Raw genomic sequence first — 19,306 nt, 5'->3', positions numbered from 1 at the left:
TTTGCATTGAGTTTTTCAAATAACAATGAAAGTAGTTTGTAGTACCCTGTTCCTGGGAGTGTCCCGAGCTTGTAAAACGCCTGATTGCATTGACGTTTCGAACCAGAAAGCAGTATCACGTGACTAGCTGCAGTACTCACCTAACTGCTTCAATGGATGACAGAAGAATAGTTGGTGCAGAACTCTAGGCTCAAGTGGAATATGATCATATATTCATAGCTTTAAAATTCGTATAGTTTTTCTCATTTTGATCCTCCAGTTATCTATGTGTATTAAACAATTAGCGACTATATTAAAATGGCTGACTACCATTAAAGGGAAATATATATGCTACTACCATTTCAGTTTTGCTTAAGAGCTTTTGCCTGACAGAAAGAAAGCATGTGGTTGCTATTATTGAAATGCGAGTGTGTGAACCCATTGTTGAAATAGACTCAAGACTAGTCAGGAGTCCACATCTATTGTTATATATGTGGTCAAGTTAATTATCATCGTTCACCAAATACTGAAAAATGCATTACAGTATTGAAGCTTTTCCTGTAAAATTAATATAACAAGACCACACCATACGCTACTGTCAAATTGGGGATTACACATTTATGCATTACACATTTACACAGATATTTTAAATCTAAATATCACTCTATGCCCATAAATTTCTTTAATGTTGTATGATTATTTGTCTAAATCAAGTAAAAAAAATGTTCAAATTTCATAAACACTTCTCTGTTATCGCTTGGTATAAGATACGAAACTCTCCGATTTCTCTTGACATTTGTTATCATTGGTAAAGATAGTTCATTGATATCTTCATCCCCAGTGAAGTTAAAAAATTAAGATATTTTCTGTCTAAAAGCAAATCTAGATTCCTATCACATGTCGCATCATATCTGCTGTAAATCACGTCTTTGTGATAATGACTCACGTAACTTTTGTTTACTTTTGGAATAATACATCTTTTTAGCATACAACAGTTGTACAATTAATGTTGCAAATCATGGAGAAGGGTGTCCTATTCTTTTAAGAGTTTCTCTTCCTCTGGAATACTGTTAGTTTAGACTATAGTTTCCAAAAGAAAATGTTGATAGAAAAAAAGTGTAGCACGTTTGCAACTGTTTTTCACTTAAAATGGTTTTTACTTTGCGAAGGATGGAACCACTTTCAATATCTTGGTGAATACATAGTGCTTGTGTGCTTACTAAGTCAATTTAAGATTTATGTGTATGACTGCCTTCTGATTCAGCATACTTATTAATCCTTCACTGGCATGTAATGGAAAATGTAAATAACATCAGTTTCAATGTTATTAAATAACATGGAGGATGTCATGTGAAAAATAACTAAGATTGCCTATTATGCCTATTTTCTTTCCCACCTTAAATTGGGAGTCATATTCTGCGGTGATTTGGTAGCAGCTAACGGAGTTTCCAGAATTCAAAACGGGCCATTAGAACATAAAGGATGTAAGCCTACAAACTCCTGTAAGCCCCTGTTTAAGAATTTAGGTATTGTATCTTATATTTGTCTTACAGTGACTCTTTCTTTAACTAACGCAATAAGAAAGGAATAGGATCTATTTAAACAGTCAGAAACGTCACCATAGCAATGTTGTTGTTCTTATCTCCAGTCCAAAGCACGGTTTGATGCAGCTCTCCACACTGTGGAACACTATCCTGTACAAGCCTCTTCATCTTCGAATAGTTACTGTAGCCTACATCCTTTTGAACCTGCTTACTGTATTCATTTCTATAACAACTTCAACTATGTAACAAGTAAGTAAATTCCAGGAGCAAATACAAAATAACAGAAGCAAAAAAATAAGAAAGAGAGCAAGCGAAGTGAGAATAAGTAAGTGAAGGTAGGCAAGCGTAGCACACGTCTCGCAGCTACTTTCAGAATGGTAGAACATGCACAGGCAAGTGTTCTCTAAAGCCGAGTGGGTATGGTTACGTGATGTCAATTTCCAGGCCGAAACGTCTGCGCAGCCAGGCGTTTTACTGGCGCGAGACACTCCACTCTGTTCCCTGCCGGCGCCGAAGCCGTATAGTCTTTGTTTGGGTTTTGCTGTATAATCTTTGCAGATCCAAGTTCAATCAATGATGGCGTCGAGAAATATCAAAGTTGCTCAAAAGGAGCGAGAACGCTGTAGATTTCGAATCACTTTGAGTTTCGAAATTGGATAGTTGAATAACCAGTGAAATGGTCTTGAAAGTTCATAAATGGCCAATATTATTTCTGCACATTTTATTTTTATACAGTTTGCATGCAGTGGTGTTTAAACATGTTTTCTAAACGCGACGCTAACCTAGATTTATGTGGTTTGTGAAGTAACATGGCTTGAATATGTGGAATCTAAGCATGTCAGTGCTTTTACGTTACGTACTGTATCGCAGGGATTGCACGTGAGAGAGACCATGATGTGGAGCGCAATGGAGCTGCGAAACACCATATATAATCGTACGTCCAGTTGTGCATCAGTTTGTGAAGTTAGAATATTATCTACCTAAAACAACAGTTTATCATGATGGTGTTGTTTGGTTACTTCAAACGGTGTTCCGTAAAATTGTTGGACGAGATCTTCGTGTGTGGATGTTTATCAACATGGAACACATGCATCTGATGTTTATTGATGTAGCATATTAAAGAGTAACCAGTTTACATATTTACGTGATTTAGTTTAAGTACATACAATGGCTAGTTCTTCGACACCCGCTTCTACAGAAATTGCAGAACCACTGCATATTCAACTCCTAAAGAAGTATCTCGATTTGGGGCCCTTCCTGTCGTATGTGGAAAAAATTTTCAATACGCCTGTAAATGAGAGTGACCTTTCTTCAGATTCTGATGCCGAATTATCGGAAGACTTGAAAGGAAAACTATTTGCCTATGGATTCTCCACGAAAGAAGAAAGGCGTTCAGACCGTGTACGTCTGTATAATTTTGAAGATGTGAGGACTGACAGATTGTGGCTGAGAGACATTCTTGTGAGTGACACATCGAGTTCTTCTGATGAAGATGTACCGCCAAGAGAGAGACTGCAGAGAATGCTTAAAATGCATGTACTTAGGAAAAAGTATCAGAAGAAATTCTATGAAGATCCACAGAACCACCAGTATCAATATTATGGCTCAGGACTTGTGTCAAATTATGACAGGTTCCCTGAACATCAGAAATTTGTTCAGGGAACCAAGAGAAAGAGAAAGGAGAGAAAACAAGAAACAAAACCTCGGAAAATGAGGAAAGTAACAACAAAGGAGCAGAATGCCGCATCTGATGCTAAGGATGCAAGTGTTGCAGATGATACAGAATGTGAAGATGGATACACAAATGTGAAGGAGGAGGATCCAGATTCACTCTTTGAAAATCCACCATCTCTGAAGAGTACACGTGCCAAGAGAAAATCATATAAAATGGCAGAGATCATGACAGCAAGAAGAAAGAAAATTTTTGCAATGCTTGCAAAACGAGAACTTGGAAAAATTCAACGTGCAAAAGTAAACAACCATAAAGAAGTTCTTGCTTCATGCAGACGAATGGCACATGGTTGTATGCGTGCATGTCGTCAGAAGGCTGTGCAGTCTCAGAAGAATATGAAGGAAACAGTATGGCGAGCAAAACGCCTTACAAGGGAAATGCAGTCGTACTGGAAGAGGTATGATCGTGTAGAACGTGAAGCAAGGCGTCGTTTGGAGAGAGAGGCAGAGGAACAACGTCGATTGGATGTAGAGTTAATGGAAGCAAAGCGGCAGCAGCGTAAACTCAATTTCCTTATTACACAGACTGAATTGTATGCCCATTTCATGTCACGTAAGCTTGGCAGTGGTTCTCAGGAAGAGAGACTTCGCATTCTTAGCCAACTTGAAGAGGAAAAGCTGCCACGACTTGCAGCGTTTGATGATTATGATGGTGAGCAAATGAAACAGAAGGCAGAAAGAAATGTTCGTGAAGCAGTGACAGCAGAGCGCAATCGATCCAATCAGTTCTACAAGGGTGCAAGTGATGGAATTGCTGGCCGTGACTTTGGGGATGATCTAAGCTTAAGTGAGACTGGTGTCAGTGCTGTTGATGAACGTCCTCAACCCTCCATTTTTAAAGGACAATTGAAGCATTATCAGTTGAAAGGAATGAATTGGATTGCTAATCTTTATGATCAAGGCATCAATGGTATTTTGGCAGATGAGATGGGTCTGGGAAAGACTGTGCAATCCATTGCATTTTTATGTCATGTAGCTGAGAAGTATGACATATGGGGGCCATTTCTGGTTATCTCTCCTGCATCCACTCTACATAACTGGCAACAAGAGATGGCTCGGTTTGTACCAGAATTCAAGGTAGTTCCGTATTGGGGAAGTCCACAAGAAAGAAAGATTCTGCGACAGTTCTGGCATCGGAAGGATATGCATACAAGAGATGCAAGTTTTCATGTTGTCATCACAAGTTACCAACTTGTTATTACTGATCTAAAATATTTTAATCGTATAAAATGGCAGTATCTTGTCTTGGATGAAGCTCAGGCTCTAAAGAGCACCAACAGCGTTCGATGGAAGATGCTTTTGGGGTTTACCTGTCGAAATCGTCTTCTGCTAAGTGGAACACCAATACAGAACAGCATGGCTGAACTGTGGGCACTGTTGCATTTTATTATGCCAACTCTGTTTGATTCTCATGAAGAATTTAATGAATGGTTCTCTAAGGATATTGAAAACCATGCTGAAAACAAGACAGGTATTGATGAAAAACACTTATCACGGTTGCACATGATCCTGAAGCCATTTATGTTGCGTAGGATCAAGAAGGATGTAGAAAATGAGCTCTCTGATAAGATTGAGGTAATGATGTACTGCCCTTTGACAACTCGCCAGAAGTTGTTGTACGATGCGCTAAAGAAAAAGATTCGTATTGAAGATCTTTTGTATTCATCTGCCGGTTCTAGTCAGTCATCCCAGAATCTCACTTCCAATTTGCTTAATCTAGTAATGCAGTTTCGGAAGGTCTGTAATCACCCAGAGTTATTTGAAAGACGTAGTGCAAAGTCTCCTTATTTTTTTAAGTTATCTGATTATTTACTACCTCGATTGATTTATGATGATGGTATTCTATGTCACAGCTTCCCCAGTAAGAAGCATATCTTATATAATCATTTGAATATATTTGCACCTCACTATGTCCACAGTTCTCTACTAGATGATGATGCTTCAGGACAGATAAAGTGTTTCTCATTCTCTAATTTGGCTGGCATTTCTCCAACAGAAATCAGTGATGTAGCTTTGGGAGGACTTTCAAGGGCGTTAATGTTTCTTCCGGCAGTTTATAAGCTTCAAGAAAAGATTTTCTTCTGGAATTATTGTGGTCTCCTAGACACTTCATTTAAGTGGCGGTATCTCCTACTGCTACAGCCCTTGCGTGTCACATCAGCTCCATCTGTATCGTGTAGTATTGTATTGAGTCATTTAGTCTTTACATCAGTTTCTAGCACGGAAAATACAATATATTGCCACACACAGCACATACATACCTCTATCCCAGAAACTCCAGAGCACAGAATTCACCGAAGCCGTGCAGCTTTTCTCGATAGGCAGCGAAATACTGATTTTAGGAAGCTTGTTGGTGGCTTAGGAGTGATGCAACCTGAAGTAGACACAGCTGATGCAGATGGTGGACACAGTGAGATGTTTGCATGTGATGTGTGGATACAAGATGAAGAGGCAGATGAACAAGAGCACTGGGCACTGCCTCCACAGAGTCCCGCTGAGGTGGAGGCTGATGGTGAAGCTGATGGGGAAATTGAAGGAGAGCAACCAAGTTCACCAGTTTTATCGTCCGCAGAGACTCATTCTCCACCATCCCAAACAGGAAAGGGACGTGGGAGTAAAGAAAGAAGCAGGGTAAGAAAAATGAGTTGAATTAAATTACGTTGTTGACTATTTGTCAATTACAAAAATGAGTCAGTTATGTTTTTATGTCGTATGGTTTGGATACATGGTTCTGGTATTGTATTTTTGAAACTTTGATTTCCTGGAAATGTGACTACTTGCTTATAATTACTCAGTAGTTTCCCTATGTTTACTTATTATCACTAACTTACATTATTGTAGTATGCTAACAGAAATTTCAAGGTGACACAATAAAGAGAAAAGGCAGCCATTCACTGTGTGATAAGTAGACATGGGGTCGACAGAAGCGTCCGATCCCACGCGTCGGCTTTGACCCGTGACGTAAGGGTGTTGTCGTGTGTGACGTCAAGACGGCGCGGAGTTTGGTTTGAGTGTGGCTGTCTCCAGTTCTGTTTTGTCTTATTTTATTTACTTTTCTGGTCTGTTCGTTCTATCTCATGAGATTTTTTTTTTTTTTTAATTTAAAAACACTTATTACTTATTTTAATTATCTGTTTCCTCGAATTTCTGTTTTAGTTTATTATATTTATCTTTCTGATCTGTTCGTTCTATCCTGTGAGATTTTTTTTTTAAAAGGCAAAAAACACTAATCAGCTACTGAAGCATCTTTATCTTCTATGGGTTGCAGGGGTTATGACCCCTGGGGAGGTGGGTGGGTATTCATGCATGGCTGTCTTCACTTACACGTTGTAGCTACGCAAGGCGTCTAAATTTGTTTATATTTAGTTTGCCCCCCACCCAAAACACCCCATTTCCCGCGCTTGTCCCGTTAGTGTCATTAGGCTTCTTGTGGAAAGTGTGTGTGTTTGTTTTTGTTTCCGCCATATTTGTGACGTCATGTGTCAAAGCAGACGGGTGGGATCGGACGCTTCCGTATTTCCTAGACATGCAACAGCCCGAAATTTTTGCTAGTCTTAGAGCTACGGCAAAAATGTGTGTGTGTGTGTGTGTGTGTGTGTGTGTGTGTGTGTGTGTGTGTGTGTGTGAGAGAGAGAGAGAGAGAGAGAGAGAGAGAGAGAGAGAGATCTCAATGTACATTCCACAGAAATAATGTAGATGGGAAGTAAACATTATCAATGTCACTGCTCTCTTGTACCTCTGTATGCACACATGTATCACATTCCACATCATCATTATCTAATAGGTGAAACCTGAGGTCGGGTATTGGTAGGATAAGAAAATGATCAGGAGCTCGAAAGCTAGTAAAATTTTCTGTACTATTGTATGTCAATTTAGGCTGTACACTGATCAGTGGGGAGAGATTAATGAATTCCTGTCCTCATTTTTTGTATTTATTGGAGTATTTTAATTAATGAATTAAAATTGTATCATGGTATTCATATATTACATGAGGATGATCTTGGATGAAAACCTGAAATTGAGTGAAGATATGCAAATGAAGTCATCTCGTGTTAGTTCGCAAACATCTTTATCATTTTAATGTACATTTTTATAAGACATGAGTTTTATTTATTTATTAACCTAAAGACCATTTGATACCATTGTCAGAAACAAATAGAAATGATATATACATATAAAACATTTACAAATGGGATGGGATAAGGCTAATGGAAAGAAGTTACTTTTAGGAGATGTAACAAGATTTTCTTTCTCTGTGTCAGTGTGTTGCATAGTAGGTACTGCTTCTGTAGTTACATTGCTATTTTTATATTCCATGAGTCATAATTGCAACGTTTCACAAAGATGTGGAAGCAGCCTGTCCAGAAAGATGACACTATATGCTGACCATTTAGGAGGATTCAGTTGTTATGGTTGTGACAGTTGAACTAAATTTTTCAATAATCAAAAGCTAATGTAGTGTTACAAAAAGTACAAACAGAAATAAATTAAAAATTGATTGACAATCATATGTCCCTGTATATCTGAATATCAGAAGTTTACAAAGTGAACTGTTAGTAATACGCTGAAACATTGTCACAGATGGGACAGCAGGTTGATGTAAAATTGAAAGTCCATCAACATTTTACAAGAACTCTTGAAAACACTGAATTCACATTAATAAAACAATTATCTACAGGATGAAATATCAGTAAACCTTACATTATTAGTACTTATTTATAAAAATTGACATTGAATTTCTTTATCAGTTAAAATTAATTTTGTTGTATCTGTTTTGAGTGAAACAGTAGTTTACATATTTAGACCTAACTTTCTAGTTAAATAACCTCGTAGGAAAGTTTTGCTACCTGTAAATAGCAAGAACATATTCAAACACCAAGTAGAATACAACCTTTGCATCAATTTTGGACACATTTGTTGAGTTGCATACAGATTTCCTGCACATGATCTGTATTTCTCCATTCTCTTCAAATGCTCTCTGTGCCATTGGAGCACCCCTATATTTGGCTTAATTCCTTCTACCGGTGCAAAACTTCACCAAAATAAATGTTACTGGCGTGATTGTTTTCACAGCTACTTCTGAGCCAGCAGGTTCTGTGACATTGTGTCTGCAGATTATCGAGATATTGTTTTTTGTAACTTATCATAGAATCCTTATGAATACACAGTATCTGGATTTTTTTCTGCTAGCTAACACTCCCCCCCCCCCCCCCCCCGCCCCCCCAAGTCACTGGGTCCACAATAGACTTGACACCCTTTATGCAAGGTGTTTGCCTTCTGATTTTATCACATTTGAAAAAGTTTTGTATTTTGGCCAGATTACCATCTAAGTTTGAGATGAAATTTTCAATTTGATTGCATACCAAGAAAACCAGCTTTTGCTACCTTTTAAGGTAGGCTTTCCCATACGAGATTTTTATGACCCTTTTTTTGGGGGGGGGGGGGGGCTGGAAGCAAGCCCTTCTTTACCCAAGAAACAGCATTGGTGAGAGACTGACGACATTTATATGACTAAGAGACCTGGGTTTCCATTTTCCAGTTACAAACTTGTTTTCAGTTTATACATATTTTAGTTTAAGCCTGCCCTCTCTTTTTCTTTCAGCTTTCTACTCACAGTATTAAATAACATATTTTTCCCAGGCCAGGGGGGATCCTCCTCCTTCATGGTTTCTTGTCTTCTGTATTGTTCCTTTTCTTCCTTTTTATAGATGTTGTACATGGTGGCATCTTTCTGCAACTTTTCTTGATGTTTTCTAATATGCTCTGCTGACACTGTTTCCCCAATTTTCTGAATAAATAATTAGTCAGTATTAGTGTAACCCATTAAAGCGCTAGTTATACCAACCAAAATAACTTAAAAATGACAAGAAGTGTTAAATGGCTTAGATTTCACTAAAAATCCTTAAAATTGTCACTGGTGGGACACAATTACTTTCAATATTTATACATGGTCATTTACATGCTGAACACTTCTTGATTGCTCTTCCTCATTCCTTATCTATGATAAACGGTATTTGCTGTAATTGCTGAATTAGAGAGTAAACTTTTCATGTTCTTTGTCATAGGTGGGTTACTAAATGCATAGTTATATTTGTAAATTATCTGCATATTTAATGTTTTACTTTTCTTTGAAAACTGAAGTTTGTCTGAAAAATATGGTTCTGCTCTCTTCACTTAAGATTTGAAACAACAGTGGCTGCGGCATAAGTTTAAATACCTGCCAGTATAAAAGCCAATCTTGTTGTCCCCCAGTCTTATCTACAGAAGTGCCAACTTTGTTCAACAGTATTTCCTCAAGTAATTTTGTAACTTGGGTCATTTTTTTAGTACAGTAAAATTTAACCTTGTACATTCAGAAAACTACAACAAAAACAAAGTTAAAAATAAAATTAAAAATAAGTAGTCTAGGGCTCAATTTTGTGTTCATGACCCATCACATAATTTTTAAGACTTGTTCTTTGTGTTTCTTCTTAAGTGGAGTAGGAATTGTCATGTTTATAAGTTCAGTTTGTGTTTGAAGTTAATTTTATTATGTATTAAACCTGCTAAAATCCTCATAATAGAATGCAACAAAAGACTGAGTGAAAGTATAGAAGTCAGCTGAATCTTTTTTAATGTTCTGTGAACCATATAATTATGTTTGCTTACAATGCTTCACATTTTGCAGTGAACTACTTTTGATTTTGTTGTGTCATCACATTTATTACACAGATGTAGCCTCACAATGTTCAGATACTTGTGAATCAGGGGCTGCACACTGCAATCTGCCTGGGAATTTGTTTCTTCTGACACGTCCTGAACTCTGTCTATAGATTGCAATGTAAAATATATAAAGTGTATAGGTTTAATCAATTATATTCTCATAACATTTACCAGCTGGAATGATTAACTTGTACTTTAATATTACATTGTCCACTGTTTGACTCGCTCCCTTGTTTCTTGGTTTAAAAGCCAGAAGACTATGCCACATCTGGATGATTCTGGAATGTGTTTTATACAAACAAAGAACAAATCTATTGGGTTGGTGCCTAAGTCCATGCCATTCTTTATAGGGTTAGTGCCACTGCATTGTGAAGCTTAATGTTTTGTTATTCAGTTCTTTTTCGTCGGTTTAGAGTTTTATTGTTGCGGACAGGGATGTGAAATTAACAGCTCATTTGGCCAGTTTCAAGACTAATCAGTAAAAGTAGTCAGCATGTGCATCAAGCTCACTCATTACTTATGAGATTGGCAGCTGTGTCAGAGGGATAGCGAGTAACTCGTGGCTCAAGCACAGGTGCACACAAGAAAGGTGACGTCAGTCATATTTGTAGTGGAAGGGAAATCGGTGAAGTGTAATAATGAGTGACCCATGACGAAGTGCACACTGATAAGTAAACATTTGTTGAGTAAGTTATTTCATCATCATAATATTTAAATCTTTGCATTTCCTTGCTCTTTTGTTTAGAAACATTGTAATATGAGGAAATGGCCACACACTTTGTTTGTTGAGCATTTGTCTAGAAGTAAAATTTGTGTCATCATACCCTCTTTATGAAATCATTTGATTTAAGTTACATGGAAGAAATAACATTTTTATGGTATTTAAATGAAAAATAAAATTAAAAATGGGAGATAAATGAGTAGGTCAATGGAGGCGTCCGATCCCACCCATTGGCTTTGACCCGTGACGTAAGGGTGTTGTGGTGTGTGATGTCATGACGGCGCGGAGTTTAGTTTATGAGTGTGTTGTGTTTGTAGGTGTCCTCTTGTTGCGGTTGGTGGTGTCCTCTGGTGGTGTGTGTGTGTGTGTGTGTGTGTGTGTGTGTGTGCGTGCGTGTGCGTGCGTGCGTGCGTGCGTGCGTGCGTGCGTGTGCGTGTGCGTGTGCGTGTGCGCGTGCGTGTGTGTCTGATTGGGGTGGCTGACCTAGTGTGTACAGCCAGAACTTCTTTGTGGTAAGTAGTCGTTTTTTTTGGGTCTATTGTTCGCGCATTATGATGATTGGTGGGGTTTTTATGTGTTGTTGGGTCGGTGTTATTTACTGCATGTGTTGGTGGTTGATGTTTTGGCACTTGTGTTTGATTTATGTATCTTTGGGGAAGTACTCAATTCCAATTTTTTTAGTATCGTCAGTTGTATTTGAGCTATATAGGTAATGAGAAGTGACCGATTCCAATTTGTCGTCGTAGCCATGTTTGTTTTTGTATCATGAGCTGTTGTTGACCTATATAGATCAAGGGAAGTGTTCGATTCCAATGTGTCGTAGCTATGTGTATTTTGGTATCATGAGCTGCTTTTGACATATACAGGTCAAGGGAAGTGTCCAATTCCAATGTGTCGTCGTTGCTATATGTGTTTTGGTATCGTGAGCTGCTGCTGACCATAAAGGTTCAAGGGAAGTGTCAGATTCCAATTTTTGTTGTTTTACATGTTGGTTTTGTGGTATCGACAGTTGCAGTGTGATTATAATTTTTGTAGTAGTTGGTTTTAATTTTGTGGTATCGACAATTGCGGTTGAGCTGTCTAGGTGAAGGGAAGTGATTGATTCTTGTCGACATTGTAAGTGTAGCGGAATTTAGGGATTTTGTGGTGTTTCTGTGTTGTCGTTTTATGTGGTTTGGGATTGTGGTGTGTCTCTGTATGTGTTTATATTTAGTTAGTCCCCATCCAAAAACCCACAATTTTCCTCGATGGACGCGTTAGTTTGATTATATTTTTGGAGGCAGATGTGTGTGTTGGTTTTATATGTATTTTGATGTTTGTTGTCGTGTTTATGTAATGATGTCATAGGCGCCATATTGGAGACATTGAGAATGGTCGTTTACGCCACATTGGTGACGTCACGGGTCAAAGCAGGCGGGTGGAATTGGACGCTTCTGTAATCTGTAAATGAGTCATAACAGTTCCCTCAGTAAATAAGAAATATTTAAAAGATCATGAACCTTCATCGGTTACTGAGCTTCTGGCTTCATGTGAAACTGATACAACTTAAATTAGATGATGAGCAAAATAAATCCATAAATTTTCATAATTTCAATCCACCACCCTTCAGAAATTAAAAGAGGTATGAAAATAAAATTTATGCACTCTTATTTCAAATCGTTGTAAGAGCAAAAAAGGGAAACTTCAGGAAAATTCTATAACATTCTCTTTGTCATCTCATTCATCTAACACGAAATGACAAAAATTCCTTGTTAAATTAAGCAGCTACAGGAACTATTATGGCTTGTTCCTGGTCCATCCAGTGGAACATACATCCCATCTGCTAACATTCATTAAACATACTCCTACGTCGTCATGGCACTGCGCCAAACGGTACATGAGTATTAATAAGTCTCAAGAGTGCAATGGTGACTTTCAGGCTCTCCGCATCAATGATGTCTATATCACTGGCTCCTGCCCCCTTGCATCTCATAGCTGTGAGGAAGCAACACGGCTGCTGCGAGTCGAGTCTAAATTCTGGGATAACTAGCTCTGCTAACCAGTATGAAGTGTCAAAAGAGAAAAATGAATGCTTTCAACACATTTTATTCTTAAAGTTTAATCGAGGGACTAGTGCTGCAGAATCCTTGAGAAGAGTTTGGGGTGTGTGTAGGAGGGAATCACTTTGAGAGAATGGCAATGCAATTGTTTTCTCATTAGCGAGAAGGAAAGCTTGACTTACCTGATTAACCACATTCTGGAGACCTCTTTTTGATAAATACTAAGTAAATTATTTAGTTCATGATAATCCTCACCAAAACAATGTGTGAACTGGCACAAATTAAGGAATTTAATCACTAAACCATTCTGTGCCATTTATGTTAATTGGGTGATTTGCAGGAATTGGGTACATGGGTACTACTATCAAGTCCTTTTTTATCTGTTCTAACTACATTTGTTCATACTAATTTTCCAATGGGTTCTAATAACCTCTTCATTAAGTGCATATAAACCACAATATCTCTCTGTCTGTCTGTCTGTCTGTCTGTCTGTGTGTGTGGGTGGGTGGGTGGGCGCGCACGCTAGCTGGCTCATTACCATTTGGCTTGTCATAGATACGAGCGATTCCGTGGCAACATTGTTCCCGGTGATGAGAAATGTTGCCTGTACATGAACTTAAAGAGGAAATAATGTTTCAGCCTTTCAAAAAAAGAAGTAGGTCATGTGAAGGATTGTGCACACCTTCAGAAAGAATCGTATTCTGTGTTGAGTGGAACCAAACTGGCATTCATCATCATGCATTGCTGCTAAGAAATGAAACAATAATAGTCCCTGTGTACTGAACAGCTCAACAGCTAAGAGGGCTCTGTGTTGCTATTGAAAGCAAAACATTTGTTAGACCTTTGTTGTTACTTCACAATGATGCATATCTGCATATGGCCAGAATTCACCAGACGTAGCCACTTTTGGTTATCATCTTTCCTGATCTCTAATATGGAGGGCCAAGTGTTTCTGGCTAATGGATTTCTTCAACTCAGAACCATAACAGTTCTACATTATCAGTCTTGTTACTGAGTTTGATACTCATTTTGATGGGTTGTCCCCTTCAGGTTTGCTATGCCTATTGTAGTTTCACTGGAGCCCCATTGGTTATCATCTTCAGGGTTCCTTTAGGACTTTCACAGCTAACATAGCGGTCTTGAGGCACACTTTCTTTGCCTGTACAGAAAATCGCCTTCTTTAATCTGTTGCCCCTCTCCCATGATGTGGGCAAGTGTGTTGTATTGTAATGTAATGTAGTGTATTTTGCACTAATAAAATAAAATCATGGCATCGTAAAAATGGTGTGAACTTCCAACTGACCCAGTAAATGTTGATTGAATGCTGATAAAAAAATGGAATTATTGTAAAGTTTACATCCACATTTTGGACTCGGCAATGATATGGTACAATTAAACAGTATTGTTTCTATTTTTAGGTCAAAGAAGAGGATAATTTCCCTGTTCTTCCTGAATTTCCACACAGACCAAGGAAGCCACGCATACTACCGTGTGAACCTACACGTATGCCTCCATTCCTGTTTTCTGGCTGTCCAAAGGCTCATGCGCCACCTCCAGAACTGTACTGTGTCAGCAGAAAAGCAGCGTGGGAACAGCAGGACTTGATGAGGTGGTCATCACCTGAGTCACTCAGTGCCTTGTGGGAAGAATTGTGGGGATCTCCAGCAGGAATTGAGGCAACAGCACCACCTCATGGTTGGTCACGTATTGTACCACCAGATGGCCGATCACTAGTTACAGACTCAGGAAAACTGACTGTTCTAGATGGCCTGTTGAAGAGGCTCCGTGAGCAAGGCCACAGAGTTCTCATCTATTCACAGATGACTCGTATGATAGATCTGCTGGAAGAGTATGCACGCCATCGTAAACTGACTTATATGAGACTTGATGGCTCAAGCAAGATTTCAGAGAGACGAGATATGGTTGCAAGTTTTCAGCAGCGTGAAGATATTTTTGTATTTCTCCTCAGTACTAGGGCTGGAGGCCTGGGTATTAACCTTACAGCAGCAGATACTGTTGTATTCTATGACAGCGATTGGAACCCCACGATTGATCAACAGGCAATGGACAGAGCTCATCGTCTTGGACAAACAAAACAGGTTGGCAAAACTTGTATAGAAGTCTCTGAAAATGTATTTTTGCCCTGTAAATGTTCATTTCTTGATGACCGTATGGTATTGTGTTATAGAGTTCAAAATGATCTGTAGTTTCTTTTATAGATTTGTAACTTAGTTAATTAAATGTTTGTTTAGTATTAAGTAAATTTCAAGTGGAATCTCCATTTGCTTCTACGATTATATTATGTCATGTAACATGACTTACATCTCTGGAAATTTTGTTCTCTCAGAATTCTGACAGCCCGTATCATGATTTAGATTCTATGTTAATCTGCAGTCACAAACTGTGTGTACTCATTACCAGGTCAAAAGAATGTTAAGCCCAATCACAGGAGGATCATGCTTAGAAAGGCATTGTTGTGATCAATTTAGAAAATGGCTAAATTTCATTCTGTATGTCAGAAATTTGCTCGAATTCTCATTTCACCCCCATAATTTATTAATTCAAATACTGCAGAATATGTGAACTGACCGCTTATTGTTTTGCCTATTATTTATATTTACCAATCTGTTTCATATAACTTTAGCTCAGTTATATTGAACCTATGGAAAAGCATCTCAGTTTAAGCTCATTTTCAGCAATTTTAATGTTTAACCAAATTAATGTAACTGAAAGGAATGCGTAAAACACGAGAGAGAAAATTCACAGTGTAATACAAACTATTAGGTAACACTCCCAAAGCTTACCATACACTGTGTAAGGACAACATATTTGAATTACGTGTCAGTCTGTTCTCCCACAACTGCTGCTCTGTAATATCTGCACAAGACAATAATTTTTTCTATGTCTCTCGCATTTGTTCTCCGTATGAAAGTATTGGAGGCAAAGGAAAACTTGTAAGAGAATAATTCTTTGGAAAGAGTTTTTCATTTATCAGTTTGTATGTTCCATCACTTTTCTGTGTCTCTTGTGGTAAATAAATGGCATGCAGCTCTAGAAAAAGGTTTAGCCAAATAAGAAGATACTTGTCAATTTAAATGATATTTATTGACACTGCTCTCTTGTTAGACCAATCAAGCAAAGTATTTGCCCACTTTCTTGGGTTATGATTTGGAATTAAGCAGAGAGGCTGTACAAATCCCATACCAAACGAAAAATATTGCTGTGACCTAGTTATTAATCTCTCCAAGGAGGGGATGGAATGCTTTGATAGTCTTTAAATTGCTGTTGTAAGAAATGTTGCATTCAGTCTAATATTGTTGTGAGAAAGTAAGGAACATGACTTTTGTTATCTTCATAGTATTGATACTGAAACATCAATTATTTTGTTTCATTTTACGTGTAGCATACATCAAACTCACGAATAATCAAAATTCTTGATATAATCAAATCCTGGAAAGTCCTGGATGGGAGAACAACAATATGGAGAAAATAATCTGCTGCTCACCTCATACAGGAAGCACTAAGTTGCAGAAAGGCACAATGAAAGAGACTGCTAAAATATTAATTTAACAGACAAGGTTCTTCTGATATAGAAAATACACACACACACACACACACACACACACACACACACACACACACACACAAAAAGCAGAAGCCACACACACATGCCCACTGTCTCTGGGCACAGTAGCCTTGTTTGTGTGGCTTGTGTGAATATGTGTGTGTGTGTGTGTGTGTGTGTGTGTGTGTGCGTGTGTGTGTGTGTGTGTGTGTGTGTGTGTATTTTATTTCAGAAGGAGGAAGTTGTCTGAAAGTTTAATATTTTAGCAGTCTCTTCCATTGTGCCTGTCTACAACCAAGCGCATCCTCTGCGTGGTGAGTTGCAACCTGTCCTTTCCATTTTATTAAAAATTCTTACATTTTTAATAGGTGCTGTATTACCTGCAGTATATTTTTAATATCATGCATGTTTAAGAGTTGAAAATAGTAACTGAAATTATTTTCATACAGGTGACAGTGTACCGACTGGTATGCAAGGGCACAATTGAGGAACGCATGCTACAACGTGCACGAGAAAAGAGTGAGATACAACGGATGGTGATCAGTGGTGGAAATTTCAGGCCAGATTCTCTCAAACCAAAAGAAGTAGTATCACTCCTGCTCGGTGATGAAGAAATAGAGAAGAGGTATAGACAGCGTCAGGAAGAGAGACGAGCACGTGCTGCTGCTGATGATGTAGATGGGCGGAAGAGAAAACAGAAGTTGGATGCTGATACGTCAAGAAGGGATAGTGATACTGAAAGTGGCAGTACAGCTACTGGAAGTCTGCCGAGTAGCGTCACAGAAGGAGCCCTCGCAGGTCCCTTGGAAGAATCAGAAGATGGAACACGTTCTCAGATCCTTCCACATGAGGAATTTCCTCCAATACTTGGTTCCACGGGAGTGATTCCTGGACGACCCAGGACTGGTCGCGGAGGAAGACGCGGTAGGCCAAGAGGTTCTAGGCGTGCAATTATTGATGGACGACCTCTACCACAACCTGTGAAACCTCAAGTAGCCGCAGTGAAAGAAGTAGAGGTACCTGTTCCTGTTTCTGTCCCAATGCGTCAGCCCGGGCAGGCTCCTCCAGTAGTACGCAGGGGCCCCGGTCGGCCACGACTGCGACCTTTAGGGCCGTCACATCAAGGAGGTAGAGGAGGCAGAGGTTCCAGAGGACCTCGTGGGAGAGGTGCCTCTGGGCCACTCCCTGTACCTCTACCATTGAGATATGATCCGACGTCAACACCACCTCCGAGCCCTTTTAATTTTTATTCTCAAACAGAATAGAGAGTGTGTGTGTGTGTGTGTGTGTGTGTGTGTGTGTGTGTGTGTGTGTGTGTACACGTGCACCTGTAGCATCTGGAGTTTGTTGTTTCACTTTGGTTCTGTTTATTAAGAGTATCCATAGCGTATTGGCTGCAGGTAGAATATATGTTGGTGGCGCATTGATACTGAGATGTCTGTGCAAAGTATTTGATCTTTTCTGAGATTTTCCAGCCTAAAACCTTTCTATCTGCTATTGTTGTATAGGCTGTCGAAGCTCTATTTTGTTCAGAAGAAGAAAGTGGTTCTGAAGTGGTCAAGCATCCCAGTCAAGTGTGCAGTAACCACGGGTTACAAAAAATAGTGCAATTGTTTTAAGACTTTCATTTTATATAAGGGTGTTTAATTCCTTCCTTTCTGTTGTTCAACACTCTACTTGGTCACAATTTGTACTAATATTTAATATTTGAATGGAATCATGTCTAACACTATGATATACCTGTGGTAGATAAACAAAATGTGCAATTTCAGTGTTGGTAGTGAGAATCTAATTCTCCAAATGTGGAATGTTGCCAGTGCCATTAGCGAACTGTTCCCTCTCTTCAGTAGTTGTTTCTGTAAAATTGTAATAAATGTCTTAAATGATGGCTCCAGATCTCTGAATGTATACATAATTTGTGTACATGTCATTTTTGCCAATTTTCTCCTTTTTTTTTTTTTTCATAATTTTGTTGCTTTGTAATGAATGATTGGCAGATAACTCATTCATTGAATGACAGCCATCACGTAAACTGTATTTCTAAACAATCTGAAAATCAGGAATTCACCTATATTCTCTGTTCATTGCAAATTTACGTACTTTATTACGTGTAGAATGAAAAACAGCAGTTAATTTTTTGTGAATACCAATAATAAAATCTGCTAAGACAATAGACAAAAAAACATACTGAGAAAAGTCGACTAGAGATTGCTGATCAGTTGTTTCATGTGGAGAGATTATGGAAGAGGGGCTTTCATTTAATCTCCAATATGGCTGTGACCGATGGAGGCTGAATTAAAGCTCTGCACACTTTACAATCATAATTAACTCAACCTAATAGCTACTAAATCCACCATATTGAATATCTTCATACATTGAGTTACTACATTACAAGAAAATTTGATAAATGAAAATTATGCTTATTAACTAGGATATCCAATGCCAAATTCTGCACTATGAGTTACTTTGAAATCATGTTTATCACTTCTATAATTACAAATTATGTAACTGTTGTGGAATAGCAACAATGTGAAATAGGATAGATTGTTCTTACAGCGTAGAGGAGCTGTTGAGCAGGATACAGGCAGTGTTCAGGACTTGTAAATGGGCATCTAAGGGGGTATTTTCAAATAAGAACAGGAAGAGATGTAATTCATGGTACAGGGTGTAAAAGAGCACGTGTTGGGATGGTGGCCAGGCTGCCAGTGGAGTGGAGGGACTATTCTAATTGATTTATGGAGGAGCAAGGAGAGTATGTATGTTGGCAGGTTGGTGGTAACAAGCAGAGACAAAGCCAGTTCTAGATTTCACACACTGCTCACTAGCTCCTGTACCACATGTGACATCCTTCCACATTTCCTATTGGTGGCTTACTGTACACATGCCTATGTACCACACTGGTAATATTCATCTGTGGGAACTGTGCTTGGCCCAGGAATACAGGCCTGTACTGCTGTGAACTGTGGGATCAGACTTCCAACAAGTAATGCGTAGCAAAGAAAGAATCTTTCCATCCTCTAAATTT

General features: G+C 38.6%; 1 protein-coding gene across 1 annotated transcript; it reads left to right on the top strand.

Moving 5' to 3' along the window:
* Window positions 1–2,108: 2,108 nt before the first annotated feature.
* Window positions 2,109–18,177, top strand: LOC126483678 (chromatin-remodeling ATPase INO80-like). The gene is made up of 3 exons (XM_050106758.1): window positions 2,109–5,885; window positions 14,135–14,815; window positions 16,731–18,177. Exons 1-3 carry the CDS (start codon window positions 2,691–2,693, stop codon window positions 17,544–17,546), a joined length of 4,692 nt encoding a protein of 1,563 aa, XP_049962715.1. The 5' UTR covers window positions 2,109–2,690; the 3' UTR covers window positions 17,547–18,177.
* The last annotated feature ends 1,129 nt before the right edge of the window (window positions 18,178–19,306 follow it).

This window comes from Schistocerca serialis, chromosome 6, assembly GCF_023864345.2.
Source record: "Schistocerca serialis cubense isolate TAMUIC-IGC-003099 chromosome 6, iqSchSeri2.2, whole genome shotgun sequence".
Lineage (NCBI taxonomy): Eukaryota > Metazoa > Arthropoda > Insecta > Orthoptera > Acrididae > Schistocerca > Schistocerca serialis.
Note: the sequence above shows the minus strand (reverse complement) of the source record. Positions and strands in the feature narration are given on the sequence as shown.

What these genes read in the sequence shown, in the direction of transcription:
- LOC126483678 (XM_050106758.1), top strand. Translation starts at nt 2,691, where the DNA reads ATGGCTAGTTCTTCGACACCCGCTTCTACAGAAATTGCAGAACCACTG. An exon ending in GGAGTAAAGAAAGAAGCAGG is followed by an intron (nt 5,886 to 14,134) that starts GTAAGAAAAATG and finishes TTCTATTTTTAG; the next exon opens with GTCAAAGAAGAGGATAATTT. An exon ending in GTCTTGGACAAACAAAACAG is followed by an intron (nt 14,816 to 16,730) that starts GTTGGCAAAACT and finishes ATTTTCATACAG; the next exon opens with GTGACAGTGTACCGACTGGT.